Source organism: Heteronotia binoei, chromosome 11, assembly GCF_032191835.1.
Source record: "Heteronotia binoei isolate CCM8104 ecotype False Entrance Well chromosome 11, APGP_CSIRO_Hbin_v1, whole genome shotgun sequence".
In the NCBI taxonomy this organism is placed as follows: Eukaryota; Metazoa; Chordata; class Lepidosauria; order Squamata; family Gekkonidae; genus Heteronotia; species Heteronotia binoei.
This window is the reverse complement of record NC_083233.1, coordinates 68175676-68200327: the sequence shown is the minus strand read 5'-3', so window position 1 is coordinate 68200327 and position 24652 is coordinate 68175676. Positions and strand designations below refer to the sequence as shown.

The 24652-nt window shown below is 45.9% G+C and overlaps 1 protein-coding gene across 2 annotated transcripts in view; it reads right to left on the bottom strand.

Annotated features, from left to right (window-relative positions):
• The window catches only part of GALNT9 (polypeptide N-acetylgalactosaminyltransferase 9), a 307400-nt gene that overhangs the window by 23778 nt on the left and 258970 nt on the right, over positions 1-24652 (bottom strand). For both annotated transcript variants that reach the window (XM_060249993.1, XM_060249994.1), the window contains 2 exons: positions 9677-9862; positions 4481-4618 (listed from right to left, as the gene is read on the bottom strand). In XM_060249993.1, coding sequence (XP_060105976.1) covers positions 4481-4618; positions 9677-9862 — 324 coding nt within the window. The remainder of the gene's footprint in view (positions 1-4480; positions 4619-9676; positions 9863-24652) is intronic.

Genomic DNA, 24652 nt, shown 5'->3' with positions numbered 1-24652 from the left:
ATGGAGAACGATTCCCACAGGGAATAATGGGAAATTGATCCACAGGTGTCTGGGGCTCTGCGGGGGGGGGGGGAGTGTGTTCTTTGAGGTTGAGGCACCAAATCTGCAGCATAGCATCTGATGCCTTTCCTCAAAACACCCTCCAAGTTTCAAAAGGATTGGACCAGGAGGGCCAATTCTATGAGCCCCCAAATAATGTGCCCCTACCCTTCTTTATTTCTAATGGAGGGAAGGCATTGAAAAGGTATGCAGTCCCTTTCAATGTGACGGCCAGAACTCCCTTTGGAGTTCAATTGTACTTCCAAACTTGCTCGTGGCTCCACCCCCAATGTCTCCTGGCCCCACCCCCAAAGTCTCCTGGCTCCACCCCCAAAGTCCCCAGATATTTCTTGAATTGGACTTGGCAACCCTATTCCCAACCCAGAGCTGGCTACCCTTCTTGGCAGTTACGGTACTTTTAAGTGGTCAACGCGATGCTTCCCCCTTCCCCGATCCTCTCTTGACCTTAACTTTCTCAAGAGGTGGGATGAAATTGCTATGAGGAAGACTTTACCAGGAAGGAATAGGGTCTACTGAGGCCTATCAGTTCTGTAAATCACTATTTCCCAATCCCCATCTTCCTTAGAATGACTTCCTGCTGGGGGGTGACAGGAACTGCAGTGTTTGCAAATTCCCACATTGTGTCAGAGGGCTGAGAAAGCTATAATTTCCATCTGTTCCAGCAAACCTGTAAGTTCTGGACAGTGGCACGATTGCTGCTAACTGGCTGAGAGGAGACTTGGAGAAACAGGAAGGCCCAGACCATGTTGCAACTTTACCAGGAAGCAACTTCTGGGTGACACTCAGATATTTGGGCAAAACCTCTATGGTAGAAGATGTTTTTCCCAGAGTCTTTGCACAAATACCAGAGTGTTTCAGTGATGTTGCAGTGTGATAACATCACTTCCTGTGCAACACTGGCAACATGGTCTGGGCCTCCTGATAAGTCTCCCTGGCAACCCTACATATAAATAAACAGATAAACACAATGCATTCTGGGACAGTTCTCCCCTGAGAATTGTGGTCCTCTGGTGCTACTGTTTATTCAAGGCTAGCATCTTTTAAGGTACCAACAAGCATACAGCTACCATCTTTACCATAGAGATCAGAGGCAATTCCTAGAACATCAACAGGAAGTGACATTCTATTGTCCTGAAACTGTACTATTCTTGGGCAATGCCCTCAAAATTCGTCAGCATTTGCTGAGGTACTGCTGGCAAGCTTAGTACCTACCCAACTGGCCCTATATAAGCACAACATATGATATTAATGAAGGTAGGCTGATGTACATCATGCAATCATTTTTTTTTGGTAGGGAATTGTAGATTTAACTTGCATTTAATGGCCTTCTTTTTGACTGCTGACAGAGAACTGATATCTGGGCAGCAGCTGTTACAGAAAGCCGTTTGTAATTGGCCAGCTTTGGCTTCTTAGCTGAAAAGCCTTCTTTGGGAAACTGCTACTCGAAAGCTTGTGCCTTTCTTCCATCATCATCAAGGATGGCTCAGTATTGTCCTAAGAAACCCTGATGTTACCTGTGTTGAAAAGGATTAATCTATTTTGTAGGGCTTAGATGACACAAGAAGTATGAAAGGGGGTGGGGGTGGAATGCAGGGTGCCTGGATGTATTTTAGGGAGAATTTTGTCACCTCCAAAATCTAGCCCCACTGGAGGACCTCCTGATGGCACCTGGGTTTTGGCCCACCGAGTGACAAAAAGTGTTGAATTGGAAGGGCCATTGGCCTGATCCAACATGGCTCCTCTTATGTTCTTTTATATCTTATGAGTCAGTGTGGTGTTCTACCAGTTAGAATGTCAAGTTCAAATCTAGGAGACAGCTTCAAATTGTCCCTCTACTGTGCAAATGCCAGTCATCACCTTTCTGCTTCACCTGCCTCAGAATTCGGTGTGTAAAGTGCGGTCAAGTTGCAGCTGACTTCTGGTGACCTCACAGGGTTTTCAAGGACAGAGACATTCAGAGGTGGTCACAACCCTGGTCTTCCTTGGTGGCCTCAAATCCAGGGGTGGAATTCTTGCAGGAGCTCATTTGCATATTAGGCCACACACCCCTGATGTAGTCAATCCACCAAGAGCTTACAAGGTTCTTTTTTGTAAGCTCTTGGAGGATTGGCTACGTCAGGGGTGTGTGGCCTAATATGTAAAGGAGCTCTTGCTAGAATTCCACTCCTGCTCAACTCCAAATACTGACCGGGGGATGACCTGTCTTAGCATATCTTGGCATAGCTCTAAGTTAGTGCTTAGATGGGAGACCACCAAGGAAGACTCTGCAGAGGAAGGCGATGGCAAACCACTTCTGCTCCCTTCTTGCCTTGAAATCTTCTGGATGAGGCAGCCATAAGCCAATTGCAACTTGATGTCACTTGTGTACATACTGGGATACATAAGTGCATCAGTAGAACATTACTGGGCATGGAGCAGGGGCTACTGGGTGTGTGTAGAGGGAAGGTATTTGTGGTTGGACTAGATGACCCTGGAGGTCCCTTCCTGCTCTACGGTTCTAACATGACATAAAAGGATCCTTGAGGCAATCGTATTTATGATCACACCAAGACTGGTGTTTTTTTGGGGTGGGGGAGCAGTATTTTATCTATGCACATGTGTGTATCATTGACATAGGGAAAGGGGAAAGACTCAACAGAACTGAATGTGAAAATGTGTATTTATATACTCCCTCTCTGTATTCACATCCAAAGCAGTTCACTATGCCATTTTTTTAAAAAAAAAAATACAAATTCATAGAACGATTTAAAACAAGACCAGAGACTAAACATAAAAAAGACTGTAAACCTTAAGATCAGAAAATAAAAAATAAAACAGCAACAACAACAGAACCTGATCAAGACTGAGACACAAAACAGCAGCATCACATGGAGGAAAATCGAAAGGGGTGTTATCTTTTAACTAAACGTGGAATTAAAAGTTCTCGGCTTGGTGTCTAAAGATGGTCAGTGACAGTGAATGGATGGATGGATGGATGGATGGATGGATGGATGGATGGATGAATGAATGAATGAGACTGGTGTCTGGGAGACATGAGCTGGTTTCACACTGTGAAACTGACAAGATTTTATCCCATTGCAAAAAAATCCGCTTCAGTTTTGAACTGTTTCTGGGCTACCAGACAGCCGCTGCTGAATCGGCAGGATCCCAGCAGCGGTCAGAGGTTGCCTACTCACACTGCTAGCCCAGCTCAACCACGGACCTGCTGTGGAAAGGGTTGTCTTTTTAAAAAAGGCCCCCGTGTGTGCACTCAATCGGAGAAGTGCATAAGTGCACCTCGGAGAGGGGTTAGGGAGAGAAAAAACCTCCAACTGTGCTGGAAACGGCTTGGCGCGATCACACAGCTCTTCCACTTATGAGTTGGGCTGGGGCATTCAGACGGCAGCCGATTATGCAACCTACATCCCATTCAGAGGGATGATACTGGGAAAATCCAGGTAGCTTTTTGATGCCGATAGCAGGCGTCTGGAGACTGGGTGTGACTTGGAGGGCAGATGAGCTTGCTTGTGTGATCCTGCGTATAATATAGTAGGTTCTTAGGCATTGAAGAGACGAGATGGTAGTGATAACAAGCCCTTTATTGAGTACAGCATGGTAGATGGCTGCACGAACAAGACTGAGGAATGGGGCCCTCTGGGCCAACTATATACAACACTGGGTTCCTGCTCTAGCGCATTATTGGGTCATTCGAACCAGCTGGGGGCCTGTGATTGGAGGAGGGCACTTTGGATTTGGATCCTACTGCCCATTGTTCCCAAGTCCCCAAGCTCAGTCCTTCAGGCTCCAATGAGCCAGGCACGTACACCATTGGTAACAACATGGATTCACATATGTAACACTGTGCTTTTAATCCAAATGGGAGGTGGGGCTAGGTTGGGCCAAATCTCCTGTGTGAAACTACCCCATGGGTTCAAATCCACAGCCTGCCTTGAAACTTGCTGGACAACAATGAGCCAGTCATTCTCTCTCAGCCTAACTTACCCATGGAGAAGACAGAGCTGAACTGCCCAGAGCTGTTTGAAGGGAAGGCAGGAATAAAAAACATACTAGACAGAAATACAAGGTGCCACTATCAAGAAGGCCCTGCCTGCTGGAGCCACTTGCCTAAAACGGTTTCAATAAAAGAGAATACAATATCAGGGCAGTAATGTGCAGCACACTTTCTAAAACGTGGAAATCCACAATGGAAGGCTCCGAATGCATCTGGTCCACTTCAGAAGCAAGACCAAGTAATTCAGTACTCCAAAATCAAGGAGGAAATCTGGATGAGGAGACTTCGTATCCCTAGTTTACTGAGCTTTACTGAGGAAGTTGTGCAATACCTGGTTTATGCCTTGTCTCTAAAGTCTACCTGCAAGGAAAAAAAACCCCTCGATATTCTAATTCTGGGCTGTGATGCAGTCTTGATTTCCTATATTACCTCTCCGTAAGTGATGGTATTGTTGTAAATCCTCATTTCAGGGTAGACGTTCTCCAAGTACCACTTAAAACTCCGGCACTGAAGCCGTTGCCGTAGAGCTATTCTTTCTGAGACGTCTCCAAAGTCGACTCCAGGGTTCTGAGAAAAGCAAGAAAGTACAAAGGTAGAAATTCTAATTCCACCAGCCTTTTCTGTCGATTCCTTTCCTTGAAAAACACTCGTTGTTCATTTTATTTACTATCTGATTCCTCCACCCACCCCCGTCTCCCCCCTTCACCTCTCTTGCCTTCTAAGGCTCTCCAGCTGTCCTTGAGAAGAAGAAATAAATATTAATGACATTTCCAATGAAGGGAAAGGAGGGGGGGAGGAGGAAAGGCATAAGAATAATGCAATTTCAATGAAGTTGAATACCGCAATATTCAATTTACTGTCTGTTCAATGACAGCTTTGCAGATAAAGCTGCAGGGACACAAAAACACCCGCCAGTGGTGCGTGAAAATTCAAATTCACCAACACATAACAACATAGCGTTGGACATCTGCATGTGCCCCAGTGCGTATCTGGAGGTCCTTCAAGAGTTATACAATGACCCTCCCATTGAAGCGATAGAACCCTAGAATCACAGAGCTGGAAGGGGCCATCTAGTCCAACCCCCTGCTCAATGCAGGATCAGCCTAGAGTAGGGGTGGCCAAACTTGCTTAAGGTAAGGGCCATGTAGAATAAACACTAGGTGTTCGAGAACCGCAAGACATGGACATCAGATGTTTGAAAGCCGGAAGGAAGGAAGGAAGGAAGGAAGGAAGGAAGGAAGGAAGGAAGGAAGGAAGGAAGGAAGGAAGGAAGGTCGGATCTAGGGGGGGCAGAGGGGGGTGCTTGGCCTGGGCGCCAATGGAGGGGGGGCACCAAATTGGGTATGGAATCCATTCTATTCTATGGGACCATAAGATAGAATGGCCCAAAAGGGGGTGTCATTTTTTAATTTTGCCCCCCCCCTCAAAAAACATGTAGATCTGGTCCTGGAAGGAAGGAAGGCAATAGATGGGGAGGGGGGAAGGAGATGGAGGTGGAAGAAAGCAACTTTAAATGCATTCTCCAAGCTGCCAGCTGGCTTGGCTTGGAAAATTGATTTAAAGAGAGAAATGCCTTCTCCAAGCTGGCAGAGGGGGCGGCGGGGGCTTTGAGAGCCACACAATATGTGTGCAAGAGCCCCATGCGACTCCTGAGTCACCCTGGCCTAGAGCAACACAGACAAACACAAATATATATAAATTAATGACATTTCCAATGAAGGGAAAGGAGGGGGGGAGGAGGAAAGGCATAAGAATAATGCAATTTCAATGAAGTTAAATATATATATTTAAAAACTTAAAACATGCTTAAAATGTTAGCACTCATTGGTCTTAAAGATGTTTTCTTTGTATTTCTCCAGGGAACTGGGCAAAGGAAGCTCTGGCTCTTTCCTTCCTTTCCCAGGGGATGGGGAGCGGGCGAGGATCCTCAGGCAATAGAAGGAAGAGAGGCTTGGCTCAGTAGTTCTGCTGTGCAATTGAGAGAATCTGGCAAAGCAAGCTGTTCGTCCTCCCTTCCTCCCCATGAGAGGAGCCTCAGCCAATGGAGAAAATAGAGGTTTTGCCCTGTAGCTCCTGTGCAATTGAGCAAGCCTTGCAAAGCAAGCTGTGATGCAGAAGGAAGCAAGAGAGAGGGAGAAGGAAGCAGATGACAGCCAGTTGCTCGGAGGCCTGATAGGAGCCCTCCAGGGGCCTAATTTGGCCCCCAAACTGTATGCTTGACACCCCTGCTATCTGCCTTGTTTTTGGCCTTCCAAAGGAACTGAGAGAGGATGCTGGACTAGATGGACTGTTTGTCTGATCCAGCAGGGCTCTTCTTATGTTCTTAACAGCCCTTCTGGGAATGGAAGGGGACTTCTGTGCACAGCATGCCACCTTTCCATCCAATCGGATTGGCATAGAAGCTTTGCACAGTAGATATTTAAAAAACCCAAAAAACTGGAGCTTTATTTTTTTTAGGATTCTTTTTTAAAAAACCAATTTTCTATCCCGGAAGGTAAGCCTTTAATGTACCGTGCCTGATTTTATGTCTGATAAAGCAGTATGTCTTTATTTTTCTTCCCCCAAGGCTTGCATTGTGGCTCACTGGAGAAAGCGACCATGGGAAGGTAATTGCATAGAAGAGATTTCGGTCACATCTCAATTGCTCACGGAAATGGCCTTTTTGCTAAAATATCAAGCTTAGCTCGGTTCAGATTGGCTGCTGAACAAGCCACCTCCCCAAACTTGCCACTGCCTTTCTGTGTCAGATTTCTGAGAACATTATTTGCATGCAGAAGGTCTCTGGTTCAATCCCTGGCATCTCCAGTTAAAGGATCCATTGGAGAAAAACTTTCCATGCCCAAGACAATGAAGAGCAACCGGATGCAGCAACGGTTGCTGAGCTAGAGAGACCAATAATTAGGATCAGGGCTTTTTTATGTAGCAGAAACTCCTTTGCATATTAGTCCCCCCCGCCCCCACAATGTAGCCAATCCTCCAAGAGTTTACAGGGCTCTTAATACAGGGCTTACTGTAAGCTCCAGGAGGACTGGCTACATCAGGGGTGGATGTGGTCTAATATGCAAAGGCGTTCCTGCTACAAAAAAAAGCCCTGATTAGGATCAGGTAGGGAAATGACCTGTAGGGGAATTAAAACTAGAATCTGGAGACTAGCCCTGGGAAAGGAGGTCTCCGTAGCATGCTTTAGGCAGGATTATTTTCTCGTGGCAAAGTCCCCGGAGAGAAATGCATAGAGTATCTTCCCTTCTATGAAAGATAAACGTTCATTGCAAACTAACTGCACTGGTGTTCTGCCAGTGTTTGCATACTCAGGACAAAAACGGGGAGCCCTGAAATGAGTAGACTCCCAGCCCACCCAAAATGGAAGCAAGGCCAGGCATGTCCTTCATTGTGTGCAGGGCTTTTTTTGTAGCAGGAACTCCTTTGCATATTAGGCCACACACCCCTGATGTAGCCAATCCTCCAAGAGCTTATAGGGCTCATAGTACAGGGCCAGATGGATTGGCTACAGATGGATTGGCTCCAGATGGATTGGCTACATCAGGGGTCTGTGGCCTAATAGGCAAAGGAGTTTCTGCTACCAAAAAAAAGCCCTGAATATGTGGTGCAAGGGCTGCGGGCTCATGGTGGATTGTGCCTGCCGTTGCCTAGGAATGGAGGGGCCACAGTGGGAGGGGCCAGGCCCCCTACAGTCTGGTGACCTTAATGGCCCATCCACCCAGGCATCTGTCTTCAAAGTACTGCCTCAAAGGCACTGCAATAGACACCTGCTGGATCTTGCTTGTATATTCAACAAACCTGGTCTTTGTCTTTTCATTTTGCATAGGATGTAGAAAGAATGCTGTAGACTCTATCCTGAGTTCTGCAATTAGGGAAGCCTTCAAGAGCCTTCAAGCATGTTCAGAAGACTTTTGACCAGGGCTTTTTCTGTATCGAGAACTCCTTTGTGAACTCTCTCATTAGGGAAATGAACAGATGACTTCCCCTTGCCAACAATCCTTGCTGTTTAACAGCTGACTCATGAAGAATAAAAGCGGTCCCGCGGCGCAGAGTGATAAAGCAGCAGTGCTGCAGTACTGTGATCTGAACTCTCTGCTCACGACCTGAGTTCTATCCCAGCGAAAGCTGGTTCAGGTAGCCGGCCCAAGGTTGACTCAGTCTTCCGTCCTTCCGAGGTCGGTAAAATGAGGACACAGCTTGCTGGGGGGGGGGGGGGGAAGTGTAGATGACCGGGGAAGGCAATGGCAAACCACCCCGTAAAAAAAGTCTGCCGTGAAAACGTTGTGAAAGCAATGTCACCCCAGAGTTGGAAACGACTGGTGCTTGCACAGGGGACCTTTCCTTTTCCTTTTATGAAGAATATGAATATGCCTATTCTGTCTGCACTCTTGGGCATATCTTTCTATGGATCTGGTTCCAACTAACCCCCCCCCCCCCCCCCGACCTCCCTTGCTCAGATTCCGCCAGCAGTCATTCTTAGCCACCCTCCCCATGCCAAATGCACATTAGCCTGTTTATCTGAGACGATATTAGTCAAATAAAAAGCACCCCAAAGAGAACTGCTAACCTCCAGATGGGAGATGAACCAGAGAGAGGTCAGTTCTGGAGTATATATGTAAACAACCCATGGTTATAGTGACCGAATAACTAAGGTGTAATTCGTGGAACGACAAACGGCCTTGAGCCGTTTTGGAGTGTTGCGCCGGTTTGAAATTACATTACCGATTTTGAGTCCTCATTTATTCGTTGAAAATAGTTGTTTAGCATTGGGGAGAAGGCAGTTGCAAAACACATTGAAAATATCATTGCAAACTGATCTTGAACTTGGGTGTCTTTTGTAATACTTTATGGAGCACCCTATGCTGGAAGAGTAATTGAAGCAGGACCTGTTAAGTCGACTGCCTGCACGGCGGGACCCCTTGTTGGAAGAATTATTTCTTTGGATTGTGTACCTTTAAATGATGCTTCTCGTGATGTTCGTTGTTCAGTGAATTACATCTTAGTTATTTGATCACTATGACCGTTGGTTGTTTGCATATATAACCTGCAGGTGGAGGCTGGAGATCTCCTGGAATTACAACTCAGAGATCCTGGAATTACTTGAATAAAATGGATTTTTTGGGGGGAGGGGGCTCTATGGCATCACATCTGCTGAGATCCCTCTCCTCCCCAAATCCCGCCTTCCCCAAGCTCCACTCCCAACTCTCCAGGACTATCCTGGAGGGATGGTGGCTCAGTGGTAGAGCATCTGCTTGGTAAGCAGAAGGTCCCCGGTTCAATCCCCGGCATCTCCAACTAAAAAGAGTCCAGGCAAGTAGGCGTGAAAAACCTCAGCTTGAGATCCTGGAGAGTCACTAAAGGGAAGGGACGATGGCTCAGTGGCAGATGTCCCATGTTCAATCCCCGGCATCTCCAACTAAAAAGGGTCCAGGCTAGTAGGTGTGAAAAACCTCAGCTTGAGACCCTGGAGAGCCGCTGCCAGCCTGAGTAGACAATACTGACTTTGATGGACCGAGGGTCTGATTCAGTATAAGGCAGCTTCATATGTTCATACCCCAATACAGAGTTGGCAACCCTAACTTCAAACCCCACATTCCTTCAGAAACATTCCCTCCCCTTCCTTACCGTCATCGGTATGTTCCATGCCATGTAAACGTGGGACTTGAAGTCGTCCATCCAGACTTCCGCGGCACGCAAGGCATTGCGCTTTGCATAGTAATCAATGTCATTGTTATACGGTTTCTTGGTGCGCTCGATGTGCGCCACCCGAGAGCATGGCAGCACCTCCATGCTTCCTCCGCACTGCCATACCTGTGAGAAACGAGAAGGAAGCGATAAGCTGTGAAGGGAGGAAGAGAATAGCAGGAGCGTTGGAGCTGGTGTGGCAGGCACAGCGGTTAAGGAAATGTGTTGTGACAGGGAAACTGTCTGTTCAAATCATGTTTTAGTTATGTACTCCCTGGCTATCCACTAGCAAGCTCTCTACTTCAAGTATCAGCCCTGCTGAGTGTCCACGAGTTCTTGTATAGTGAGAAAGGGAGAAAAGTACTTCTTTCTCCTCTATCCCATGCATAATCTTGTAAACCTCTATCATGTCACCCCTTAATCATCATTTCTCCAAGCTATCAGCTCCCTTTTTTGTCCCATCCTAAGCAAGTTTGAGAAGCGTTTGGAACCATCTCTCATTTCAACTGGGTTTGAGCTGTTACATGGGATGGAGAAAGTAGAGAAAGAAGTACTCTTCTCCCTCTCTCACAATACAAGAACTCGTGGGCATTCAATGAAATTGCTGAGCAGTCAGGTTAAAATGGATAAAAGGAAGTACTTCTTCACCCAAAGGATGATTAACATGTGGAATTCACTGCCACAGGAGGTGGTGGCAGCTACAAGCATAGCCAGCTTTAAGAGAGGATTGGATAAAAATATGGAGCAGAGGTCCATCAGTGGCTATTAGCCACAGTGTGTGTGTGTGTGTATATATCTATGTGTGTGTATGTGTGTGTGTGTGTATATATATATATACACACACACACACACACACACACACATATATTGGCCACTGTGTGACACAGAGTGTTGGACTGGATGGGCCATTGGCCTGATCCAACAGGGCTTCTCTTATGTGGCATAGAGTGTTGGACTGGATGGGCCATTGGCCTGATCCAACATGGCTTCTCTTATGTTCTTATGTGGCACAGAGTGTTGGACTGGATGGGCCATTGGCCTGATCCAACAGGGCTTCTCTTATGTTCTTATGTGGCACAAGGTGTTGGACTGGATGGGCCATTGGCCTGATCCAACATGGCTTCTCTTATGTTCTTACAGGTGGACAGGGTGGGTTTCACTGATAGTTTCACAAATGTCACATCACCCACCTGGATTGTGAGAGTTACAAGCCTAAACAAACATGTTTGTTGCATTTGTTATTTCTTATCCTGCCCGGAAAGTACAACTCATTTACGAGCAGGCCATGCGCCCTGCCTGGACAAGAAAAGTTGCCTGCATTTGCTTCCTTGGTGACAAAGAGAAACGATGTGACAAAAAAGGCCAAACGCAAATGTAGCGGCGCTTTAAAAAAAATTTACTTTGCTAAATGGTATTTATTTCTCTTTTTGCCATCTTCAAACCACGGTATGGTAAATCACAGGCCACCCAAATTTACATTTGATTAATGAAATGCATTGCAGGGAGGGAAAACCCCCCCAGCTACAATGGTGGCTATAAATCTGGACGGGCACATGGCCCAGAATTTCTGGAGCAAATGAAGAAACGTTTGGAAAAAGGAATTAGCTAATGTTGAATGGGAAATATATGGAGGATGCCAATGTATTGGTCTTCTTGCAGCTGAGGTTCTTGGGAGGAGGAGTTTCTTGGATGCGCTGCAGACTTGGCTTGCGAAATTCCTGGAGATTCAGAGGTCATGCCTGGGGAAGGTAGAATTTTGGGAGGGAAAAGAGCACAGCAGGGATGTGACGAAGCGGCCATCTTCTCCAGGCAAGCTGATCTCAGTAGTCTGGAGATTGGTTGTAATGCCAGGAGAACTCCAGGCCCTATCTGGAGGATGGCAACCTCGTATTGGTCCAAGAGGGCAGCCGTGTTGGTCTGAAGCAGTAGAACAAAGTAGGAGTCAAGTCTCACCTTTAAGACCAACAAAGTTTTGTTCAGAATGTAAGCTTTCATGCTTAGAGCGCACGAAGTTTCTGAATAAAACTTTGTGGGACTTAAAGGTGACACTTGACTCCTACTTTGTCATATTGGTCCACTTATTCTTGGACCATGCCCATCTATGTTTCCCTCTTCACTGGCCTGGCTAGCAGCAATGGTGTGCCAGTCTTCAGCCACCACCCTGAAGTACATCTGGTCTCCAGGTTACAGAGATCAGTTCCTCCAAAGGAAAATGGATGCTTTGTAAGGTGGACTCTATGGCATTATATTCCTTTGGTGTCCCCTCCCTTCCCCAAACCCCATCCTTCCCACCCCACCCCACCCCCAAAAAACCTCCAGGAATTTCCTAACCAGACTTCAAGGAAATTGGAACAACAAAGAACTATGCATGTTAATTAATGTTAATCACCTGGGATTGGCAACCCTATCTGTGCCTGGAAGTTGTCACCCTCTAGTGACTGAACCCTACTGGGGGCCTGGAGGATATTCAGAGAGGTGGCTAAATACAGCCTGCCTCCGTCCTCTCAACTGGGTATTTCAGGGACGGTCTTCCCATTCAGGTACTGACCAGAATTGACCCCGCTTGGCTTCCAAGATCTGCTTAGATTGGACTTTCCTTAGTTATCCTGAGATCAGCTTTTGTTGCCTTTCCTGTTTCAAATGCCTGTGTTGAGCAAATTGAGGCTGGAAGGCCCACAGGTAGGGTTGCCCAATCCCCAAGTGAGGGCAGGGGATCCCCTGGTTTGGAGGCCTTCCCCCAGCTTCAGGGTCATCAGAAAGGGGGAGAGGAGGGAAATGTCATCTGGGCACTCCATTATTCCCTATGGAGAACAATTCCCATAGGGTATAATGGAGAATTGATCAGTGGTTATCTGAGGTTCGGGGGGGGGGGCTGTTTTTTTTTATTTTTAGCATAGCATCCAGTACCTCTCCTCAAAGCATCCCCTAAGTTTCAAAAAGATTGGACCAGGGAGTCCAATGCTATGAGCCCCCAAAGAAGGTGCCCCTATCCTTCATTATTTCCAATGGAGGAAAGGCATTTAAAAGGTGTGTGGTCCCTTAAAATGTGATGGCCAGAACTCTGTTTGGAATTCAATTATGCTTGTCACACCCTTGCTTCTGGCTCCACCCCCAAAGTCTCCTGGCTTCACCCCCAAAGTCCCCAGATATTTTGTGAATTGTACTTGCCAACCCTACCCAAAGGTTGGGGTTTTTTTTCAACGGTTGTTTGTCAACTATGGAACTCCATGCCTAAGGAACATCTTTGAAAGTCTGTTGAACCCTTGTCTTGGTCATTGATTCAGAAGGCTTTAAATGTTCTCTTCTCCCTTAGCTTGCAGAACGGTCTAATTGCACTGATGGTTTTCATTGCCCACTGTGTTATTTTCTTATTTGCATTATGAAGAACTATTATTTTTATAGCTCTGAGTTTGAGGGTTTTTAAAAAACTGCTGTATACTGCTGGTTATTAATCTGCATTTTAGATTTCTTGGCCGAGTTCTGTTTTACATCCGTGCCTGAGATCGTTTTGGACTGCATCTTTGGATTGTTCTTTTTTAGGTTTGCTCAATATTGTGACTTTTTCCCCCAGTATGTGTTTATTTTCAAGGGATGCCTGTCTGCCAGATGAAGAAATATTTATAAGAGAAAGCTGGAATATACATTTTCCAAATAAATAAAACATGAGAACAAGCTTTCATCTGCAGATTAACATCCGATAACATTACTACCATGCCCATTTTAATTTTGTTTGCTATAGTTCATGCATCTGTCTGTCTGAGGTTGGGTTGCCAGGTCCTCTCATCACACTAGCGGGGGGATCTGGGGGCGCTCCAGAAGTGGGCAGGGATGTCCCGGATGTGATGACATCATGCAGAAGTGACATCATCCCATTGGCGACATCGCATGACGTCTGTCTGTCTGTCTGTCTGTCTATCTATCTATCTATCTATCTATCTATCTATCTATCTATCTATCTATCTATCTATCTATCTATCTATCTATCTATCTATCTGTCTGTCTGTCTGTCTGTCTGTCTGTCTGTCTGTCTGTCTGTCTGTCTGTCTGTCTGTCTGTCTGTCTGTCTGTCTGTCTGTCTGTCTGTCTGTCTGTCTGCCTGCCTGCCTGCCTGCCTGCCTGCCTGCCTGCCTGCCTGCCTCTCTCTCTCTCTCTCTCTCTCTCATCAGCTCATCTGGCCAGCCAGCAAGCTAGGAAGTTTTCATTCTATAGTTACGTAAGACATATTTTAACCCCCCCAGGATGGATAACCGTGCGATAGGTTGAAACCCACAAAAGCACGAAACCGCAGCATTACGGAAAACTGTCCAACTCATTTATAAATGGAAGACGGATCGCTATTTGCTCAAGATAAATTTGGTGCAGATGTGAGAGCCAGGCACCTGTTTTCTGAAGGCAAGGAAAAGAAAAGAAAAAGAAAACTGCACACACGATGGAGAACATTTGTCCTGTCAAAGAAGAAGAGTAGGTTTTTATACCCTACGTTTCTCTACTTTAAGGAGTCTCAGAGCAGCTTACAAGCACCTTCTCTTCCTTTCCCCACAACCGGCACAAGAGTGCTGAGAGAGCTACGAGAGAACTGTGACTGGCCCGAGGTCACTCAGCAGGTGCATGTGGAGGAGTGGGGAATCATACCTGGTTCTCCAGATTAGAGTCTGCTGCTCTTAACCACTACACCACACAGGTTCTCTCTAGCATTCCATATTGCTCAGTAGCAGGTGCAAATTTATTCCATGGGCCATGCTGCATTTTCCTGTCTCTTTATAATTCTTCCCAGCTTTGCCCACTCCGCCAGTTTCAACTTATGATGATTTACAAGAACTCATAGTAAGTTGGGATCAATATGACTTTAACTCCCCCCCCCCCCAATGAAACAAGGAATAGGGAGGTCTGAGCATTGATCGGCTGTCCAGTTGGTTCCCTCCCCCTGGGGCAAAAACATTGTCTGAGATGAAGAAAATCCTCATTTCATTCCTGATGGTTAAAAATGTATAATCTTGCTCTCCGATTCAAAAGGCTTCACGCAGAGAGTCATAAAAACCATAACACGTCAACAACAAAACAGCATCATTATCCACAATCAAACATAAAGAGCCCAGCAGGAGAGATTTTTTTTAAAAAATACTATCCCTAGCATCATAGAAGCATACTTAACATTTAGAAGGCTACCTAGAAGAAAGCATGGTACACGTTTCAGAATCTGTGTTTGTCCCACAGAGCAAATTGCAGCCCAATGATTTCATTCCAGGTAAGGAAAACGATACAGAAGAAGGAGGAGGTGGTATTGGATTTATATTCTGCCCCCCCCCCCCACTCTGTCTCAGAATCTCATGGTGCATTCACACTACACTAAATAGTGCGTTTTATATCCAGATTTTTACTGTGTAAGAATATAAAAAAATTGGATGTAAAACGCAGTATACAGTGTACCTTCAGAGTGGCTTACAATCTCCTTTATCTTCCTCCCCCACAACAAACACCCTGTGAGTTAGGTGAGCTGAGAGAGGTCTCACAGAAGCTGCCCTTTCATGGACAGCTCTGCAAGAGCCATGGCTGACCCAAGGTCATTCCAACAGGTGCAAGTGGGGAGGGGGAATCAAACCCAGTTCTCCCAGATAAGAGTCCGCACACTTAACCACTACACCAAACTGGCTCTCGGGGGGAGAAGCTTAAACCCTCCCACACTCGTGGTTATCATCCTGCCCACTGGCTGTGGCCAGCAGTTTCAAACCATTAGCAGCATACATGGAGATCCAAAAGAAATCAACATACTATAAATTGTTGATGGGCAGAGGTGCACTGCTAAATCCTTGCTAAAATAATAGCAATGTACACACGAGTGCATCAAACTTGCACTATTTTTTACTGATGCACTCAAGTGCTCTGTGCATTGGCAAGAGATCATACCAAAAGACTGTTCGTACCATCACACCATAACTGCTTTCTGCAGTGTTTTGGCAATGCATATGAGCATGTCAGTAATCTGAAGGATAGGAAAAGGGGACAAACAGACCAAAGATGCAGAAAACTGCAGCCAATTGAGTATGCACACAGATCATGGTAACAAAACTGGAAATATAAAATAAATCACTTATAATTCTTAATGCATCAGTTCTCTGTCAGAAACAAGACCAGGTAAATTTGGAACACGGTGATCCTCAGAGAAACGGAAGAATTTTAGAAGAAGAAGGCCGCAGTTTTATACCCCGCCCTTCTCTCTGAATCAGAGTCTCAGAGCGGCTTACGATCTCCTTTATCTTCTTTCCCCACAACAGACACCCTGTGAGGTGGGTGGAGCTGAGAGAGCTCTCACAGAGGCTGCCCTTTCAAAGACAACTCTTGCAAGAGCTATGGCTGACCCAAGGCCGTTCCAGCAGCTGCAAGTGGAGGAGTGAGGAATCAAACCCGGTTCTCCCAGATAAGAGTCTGCACGCTCAGCCCCTACACCAAGCTGGCTCTCTTCATACAAACTGAGATGCAGTTTTCATTGGGATGTGCTCTCTCCAGTTTCTGAACTGTTATTGCATAGTATTCTGACATGACTTCACAATATTTAATTAATTATTGCAAAGGGAGTATGGTGAAGAATCCATTATGGGGTTATCATTTTGGGAACTGCGATGTTTAATTCACCTTGAAATTTGCATTGGATCACATTTTGCCTAGGCAGGACTCAATGAGGTACATCTCACTAATTCACCCCCGATTCCAATTTAGATTAAATTCGGTGGCACCTCTATGCAGTGTCACCATGGCCTTGACATTGGCATCTTCCAGTCTCCAGCTAGCCTAATGGATGCTCTTAGAGATAAGATCATGCCGGTGTGAAGAGCAATCACAATAATTAATTCCCAATATAAATATTGCTCTTTGGATGACTGTAAACAAACCAACAGCGGCATGTGCCATTGCATTACCTTAATGTTGAAGCTGCTAATTACCCCAATCAACCTGCCAAAGCTCAACTCCATCAGACATGCTAAGTATCTGGAAGAACCCGCATCAATGCAGAATTACAGCCTGGAGTGGCACCGTTTGCATTTCAGGAATTACAGATCGACTAAATGTAGTTCCAAACCATACCTGTGAGCTTGTGATACAATGGCCTCTATTTCAGGAACATACTGGGGTTAATTAGCACCTGGAAGCATACGATGGATGGCCTAAAGAGACTGGCTTTACTTCAGATTGACGATATAACTGTTCCAGAGAGCTACCAAGAAGAATGTTGTGTCCGTAGGGGAATGGAGAGAGACTTCAGAATGGATTCAGCCATGCCAGTACTTTGTATTGTGAAGAAAGTATACTGGTGGTGTTGCAAGGAAACAGGGAGGTGGGGGATATGCACCCACTTGGATCTCAGCTGTTGCCATTTCCATGGTGGAGTCAACTATCCATGGTGGAGTCAACTATTGAGTTCCTTCTTCAAGGTAGGTGCTTCCTAGCACTAATCTTATGAGATCTGGGAAGCTAGCCTGATTTTGTGAGATCTGGGAAGCTAAGCAGGGTCAGCCCTGGCTAGTATTTGAATGGGAGACCTCAAAGGAAACCCAGGGTCATGATAAAAAGACAGGCAATGGTAGGCCAACTCTGTTAATTTTTCCTTGAAAACCCTATGAGATCATCCTAAATTAGCTGTAACCTGATGGCAATTTCCACCACCACCAGGCGCTTCCCCATGTGTGGGGGAGGCCAGCTTCGTGCATTTTGGATCAGTGTATGTACACTGTAATCTGTAATAACGCAATTCACTGCCACAGGAGGTGGCGGCAGATACAAGCATAGACAGCTTCAAGAGGGAGTGGATAAACATGGAGCAAAGGTCCATCAGTGGCTATTAGCCACAGCGTATTGCAAGAAGATTGAATCAGTCAGTCGTAAGGGAAATCAACCCTGACTGTTCTGTGGAAGGTCAGATGCTGAAGCTGAAGTTCAAATACTTTGACCACCAAATAGAAGGGAGCACTCCCTGGAGAAGATCCTGATGCTGGGAAAGTCAGAAGGCAAAAGAAGGGGACGGCAAAAGATGAGACGGCTGGACAGCGTTACTGATGTAACTAACACGAATTTCAGCAGACTTCAAAGGATGGTGGAAGACAGGAGGGCCTGGCGTGACTTTTTCCATGGGGTTACAAAGAGTTGGACTCAACTGTGCGACTGAACAGAAACAACATTGTTGGAACTCTCTGTCTGGGGCGGTGATGCTCTATATTCTTGGTACTTGGGGGGCACAGTGGGAGGGCTGCTAATAGTCCTGGCCCCACTGGTGGACCTCCTGACGGCACTTGGTTTTTTGGCCACTGTGTGTAACCAGAATGTTAGACTAAATGAGCCATTGGCCTGATCCAACATGGCTTCTCTTATGTTCTTAAGAAGTGTCCCTGCACACAAAAGCCTATATCCAGAATTAAACTTTGTTGGTCTTAACGGTGCCACTGGACTCAAAATATGTTCTATAATTTTAACAGTTCTTCTTTTTCTAAGAAATGCTAGGATTTTCTTTCTTACAAAGAAGGAGGGGAAATAACGATGATTCTATTTTCATGAAGAGGACGCTTGAGAATAAAGTTAGAGCTCAGTAGCACTTTTATGACCAACAAAGTTTTATTCAAGGTATAAGCTTTTGTGTGCACACAAACTTCTTCAGATACAATGAAATGGGAGAAAACCATTCAAACTTACCGACAAGGTTGAAAAAAACAAAATACCATATAACGTGATGCAGACATTTTGAGACAAAGCAGGGGCAACAAGTCGAGTGCAGAGTCAACAGCTATATGGATCCAATTAAAGGGAAACAACACCTGAAGCAATAAATATGTCAAAATAGGAGATAAGTGTATAAGAGAATCTTTTCTAATTGCGGGGAAGTTAACTCTGCGATGCCCATCTGCCCTCAAGCGTGAAGGGTAACAATCACTGTATGTTTTTCTAAATACTATACCAATATGTTGTTCTTAGAGGTGGTGTGTCTGAAAAAATCTATACCTATATAGTGCATTCTATTACAAATGGTATTCCATTATATTATTCAAAAGAGGGGGAAAACAGAGAGAGATAGGATGGCATAAAAATACCTAAGATGTATAGCCATTTCAGAGGACAAATAGAAAAAAGAGACAGAGAGGCAGGGCTTCTTTTGTAGCAGGAACTCCTTTGCATATTAGAACACACACCCCTGATGTAGCCAATCCTGCAAGAGATCACAGTAGGCCCTGTACTTAAAGCCCTGTAAACTCTTGAAGGTTTGGTTACATAAGAAGGGTATGGCCTAATATGCAAAAGAGTTCCTGCTACAAAAAAAAGCCCTGCAGAGAGAAATGTGGAAAAATACAAAGGATGTATAATTCTTCAATTTAGTATATGTAATGAGATAAGAAACCAATATCCCTGTTAAGTCTTGGATGGATGTTTGTTCCAAATTTGGTAATACCTTGTAATTCAGCAGTCTCCCTTTCCATTCTGTTCCTGCAGTTCCTTTGCAACAAAACAGCTTGCGAGTCAGACTTACAGAAATAAAAAAAAAACACCCTAAAGAGTAAATTTCAAGTTAAAAACCCAGTGGGGTTAAGATCTCACTGTTTTCTTCTTTTTAAACTTCCAGCATGTAGGGAACTTACTACATTAGACAGATAGGGCGTTTTCCCACTGACCTTACTCCGGAGCGACGTCCCTCTTCACCGCACTGCGTCTGCGCGGATTTCGCACCAACTGCTCCGCAGAACCCGGAAGAGCCGCAAAGTCCCACGGCTTTTGCGTCGCAAATGTAAACTGGGTTTTGGCAGTTTACATTTGCGACGCAAAAGCCATGGGACATTGCGGCTCTTCCGGGTTCTGCGGAGCAGTTGGTGCGAAATCCGCGCAGACGCTGCGTGGTGAAGAGGGACGTCGCTCCGGAGTAAGGTCAGTGGGAAAACGCCCATAGATTCAGAGGGTAGCTGTGTTGGTCTGCAGTAGAACAGTTAGGTGTGAGTCCAGGAACACCTTGGAGACCACCACTATGTATAAAAGGGCTTTTTCCGTAGAAAAAGCCCAGCAGGAATTCATTTCCATATTACGCCACACCCTCTCACACCAAGCCAGCCAAATCTGCATTTCTGTGCATTCCTGTTCAGAAAAACCCTGCTGGTCATGAAGCAGGTTATGCCACTAGCCTGCTTACATTAAGTCACTTTGGTTCACAGTTTACCTATTTTATCTCCAGCGCCAGTGATACTCTTTAAAAAACCCCAAAACTTTATATGTAAAGTTGCTGTATGCAAATCCTGAAATGTTCCTTGCATTTTAGAGAGGACGCCAAAGTAGCAAAGCCATCGCTATGCAAACAAGGAAGCTGACTCTTGGGGATTAACAGAAGTGGCATGAATCAAACCCAACACTAAAAGAAAGAAATTCTTTATTTAAAAATTCTCCAGGCTCCAGAATGCCTCCATATGTTTCCTTTCAAGATAATTGGATACAGTTCCGCCTGGCATCTGACAAGATAGAATATAGACCCAAAGAAGCACATGCACGGATGTTGGGAACAGTGCCTTTGAAAGGCAGTTCATTACACTGTTTTTGCTACAAGGCACACTACAGTATTCTAGACTATGGTGCAGATCCAGCCAGAATTTTCACTCAGCCGTACCTAATTCCCCTCCTTACTATCTCCCCTGTTCCCCACAGCAGATCCCATGATCTTCAACATTGTCTTTTTGATGGTCAAATGGGACCTTCTGCATGCCAAGCAGATGCTCTTCCGCTGAACCACAGTCCTTTTGCTATGAAACTCATTGGGGGCCAGTCACTCTCTCTCATATTACCTGTCTTGCAGAGAAGCTCCTTGGATCCAAACGTATGCAGAGGTGCAAACCATTTCGAACAGCCATAAATGAAGTCAGGATCAAGGCACTGTGGGGGATTGCCTGTATCTGCCAAACTACTGTTTCCACAGTGAACGTTAAAACTGAAGAACATTAAACTCAGTACTAATGTCCCTGGCCTTTCTGAGCCTTCCTAACTCCGTAATTCAGCAAGTCAATGCTGCTGTCATCATTGGTGTAGTAGTTAAGTGTGTGGACTCTTATCTGGGAGAACCTGGTTTGATTCCCTACTCCTCCACTTGCAGCTGCTGAGGTGACCTTGAATCAGTCACAAGTTCTCACTCAGCTGTTCTGCTCAAGTCAGAGCAGTTCTGGGAGAGTTGTCTCAGCTCCACCTACCTCACAGAGTGTCTGTTCTGGAGAGGGGAAGGAAAGGAGATTGTAAGCCACTCAGACGTAAGCCTCCTCCTCCTCCTTCTTTCTTCCAGTGGAAAAGCTGGTTGGACGGAACCCAATACAATACTACTAATTACATGGCAAGGTAGCAAGAGAAGCTGAATTCTCATCAATGTAGTCCCATGGGACTTTGTGCGCATTTGTGTGTGGATATGAAAAGGTTAGAGCATTACATGAATATGCTCTAACCTTTTCATATTCACTTGCAAGGAGAGCCAATAAAGCAGTCAGACTACATGACTTACTGTGCCACACGGTCCCACGGGGCGGAAGAAGACAACGTCTATGGGCTTTTGCAGGGATATTGACATTGTCTCCTCACTGCCTTCCCATGGGGGACGCCGCTGAAATTCATTATTATCCAGCTCAGAATATGATTTTGTCTGGCTCACAATGCTTGATTGAATTACAAATTGACCATCCTATCTCCCCAAAGTTGTTTTCCAGCTTGGACTCTGAAACGGGATTCTGCACGTACACAGTTGCTCTTTAGCAGACCAGGTGTCCGAAAACCAACTCTTTTGTAGGGACGTCTGCAGAGCATCTCTTATTCTCCCTGAAAATGCTAATTCATTGCTGAGAACTGTGTAGACAGAACACCCAATGAAGAAACCTTTTTCGGGGGGGTCTATATACCTTTTCTATTCAGGCGATAATCAGTCATCCCTTTGTTCCAGTCACAACTGGCAAGCAAACCTTGAAAAAAATGGGGCCTAGTGATTTTCAAAGTCAGATTTAAAATGTTCTGTGTTTGCCTTTGCTCAGGGGTTGTTTTGTAGAAAAATAGGTGGTGGAGCTTATTAGCATAACTCATTAGCATATGCTGCCCCCCCCCCCACCAGCCAAAAGCAACCCAGCACAAGAAAGGAGAGCCCTGGGCAAGTGAGGCCTGCTTGGGCTAGCTAGAGATCCCGCCAGCCCAAGCAGGCCTTGCTCATCTGGGGCTCTCCTTGGCTACCCCCCCAGTCAAAAGGCCAGCAAGCCACCCACTACCCAAAATCACATAAGAAATGGAGAAAGGGTGGTGTGGGCTTCTCCGGGGATTAATGAGGGCTGCTGGGGGCGAGGCAAAGCTCCTGGTGGCTGGCTGGCTGCCTGCTCTCCTAATCCAGGGATTGTTATGCAGCTGCACCTACTATTCAATGGATAAGGTAGGTGGGGAGGAAGGGGGGAACTCTCAGAATGGTAAAGGAGCTGTGCTCTTGTGAGCTCCTGCTGAATTCAAGGTCTGCCCATGCTTATACTTCCCTACTCCATTCCCCATCCATTTTTGTTATAAATTTAAAATAAGAGATATGTGTAGGGTTGCCAATCCCCAGGTGGGGGCAGGGGATCCCCCGGTTTGGAGGCCCTCCCCCCACTTCAGGGTCATCAGAAAGCGGGGGGAGGGGAGGGAAATATCTGCTGGGAACTCTATTATTCCCTATGGAGATTTATTCCCATAGAAAATCATGGAGAATTGATCCGTGGGTATCTGGGGCATTGGGGGGGGGCTTTTTTGGGGATAAAGGCACCAAATTTTCAGTATAGCATCTAGTGCCTCTCCCCAAAATACCCCCCAAGTTTCAAAAGGATTGGACCAGGGGGTCCAATTCTATGAGCCCCAAAAGAAGGTGCCCCTATCCTTCATTATTTCCTATGGAAGGAAGGAATTGAAAAGGTGTGCCGTCCCTTTAAATGTGATGGCCAGAACTCCCTTTGGAGTTCAATTATGCTTGCCACAGCCTTGATCTTGGCTCCACCCCTAATGTCTCCTGGCTCCACCCCCAAAGTCCCCAGGTATCTATTGAATTGGACTTGGCAACCCTAGTTGTGTGGCTTGTTGAATACTAACAATGCACTGGCTTGACCAAATGTTCATTCAATCTGGATCCCAAATCCTTTGTGCACCTTTGTTTGATAATTCAGTGTTCAACTGGGCCAGGATCACACATCTTTTGCCTTGGTGGTCATGCCCCACCTCCCTTATTGGGTCACACAGTGGACAGAGAGGGGGAAAAGCTCAACTCCCCAAAGAGAAAGTTCCCTTTGCGGTCTTGACCAGAGTGTGAGAAGCAGCATGGCTTGTCTCTCAAGGGCTGCTGCCTTGTCGATTTGGGCTTCACGTCGAGTTTCCAAAGCTGAGAAGGTTTATTTATTTATTTGGCTTTTTCAATCACCCTCCCCAGGCAAGCCGGGCTCAGAGCACAGTACAGCATCAATTCAAAACAAGATTAAAACCAGTAACAGAGGTATGTAGCTGGAGATGGTGCAAGAGAAGCCAATAGCACCACTATCTTACAGGAGGGGGGAACCACTGCTGTCTTCAATTGAACCCCTGGTGAAATATCTCCACCTTACAGGTCCTGCAGAATTGTAACAAGTCCCATAGGGCATGATTGTTATTTGGTGGAGACTTCCACCAGATGTGGGCCAGGGCAGAAAAGGCCCTGACCCTGGTTGAGGACAGCCAGATTTCTCCTGAGGTAAGACAATAATGTGTGAACTAGAGGCTAAAAAACTGTGACATAGCTCGCACTAATGAAGCATAGAGGGGAACACTCAGTGTAGCCCCCTACCGAGGACCCTATAAATGTCACCACTATGGAAGGTATGTGCAACCAAGTCCAAAACTGCTTTGCCTCTTGCACAAATTGTGGAACGATAAGAACTGCTGCAGAATTTATCTATTAAAGCACTATGCAGACTTTTGTTTGGGCATTTGTAGAACAGAACTACCAGCTCTTTTCTTTGGATGTAATCACAGGAGTCCCTCACCATAGCAAGGTTGTTCCATTTGAAGAAGAAGTCTGCAGATTTATACCTTGCCCGTCCCTCTGAATCAGACTCAGAGTGGCTTACAATCTCCTTTACCTTCCTCCCCTACAACAAATACCCTGTGAAGTGGGTGGGGCTGAGAGAGCTCTCCCAGAAGCTGCCCTTTCAAGGACAACTCCTATGAGAGCTGTAGCTGACCCAAGGCCATTCCAGCAGTTGCTAGTGGAGGAGTGGGAAATCAAACCTGGTTCTCCCAGATAAGAGTCCGCACACTTAACCACTACACCAAACTGGCTCTCATTTGCCAGCTAATACACAAGGTTTATCAATGTGCATCACTGTATCAATCTGTATTGAGTTAATACGGTTGAGTGCCGCAAACGTTTCCCTCAATTTAAGGGGCATTTTTTAAAATTGTATGTGTGTGTTTGTGTTTGTGCCTGCCTGGAAGTCATGGCGACTTTTGGTGGACCCTAATGGGGCATGGAAGACATTCAGAGAAGTGGCTGGATACAGCCTGCCTCTGCCTCCCAGCCCTGGTATTCTCTGGAGATCCCCCCACCCAAGTACTACCCAGAGCTGACCCTGCTTAGCTTCAAAGTTCTGACAATGTGGTGCATAACTGCTCACTATGACCTGTTATCTAAGAAAGCCGGTATATTCTTAGCATGTGTTAGCAGTGGCTACCCAGCCAGCCGCAATGCTAACTGCTGCCATTGTGCAGATACAAAACTCCCTGATGTGCTGCTCATTTTGAATTACAAGCAAGTCGGGTGCTTGATGCAACACAATATATGCACTGATACCGGCCTCAGCTTTAGCAGGAGCTCATAGGAGCACAGCTCCTGAACCTTTCTGAGGTTTCCGCCTCTTCCTCCCCACCTGCTTTGTCCATTGAACA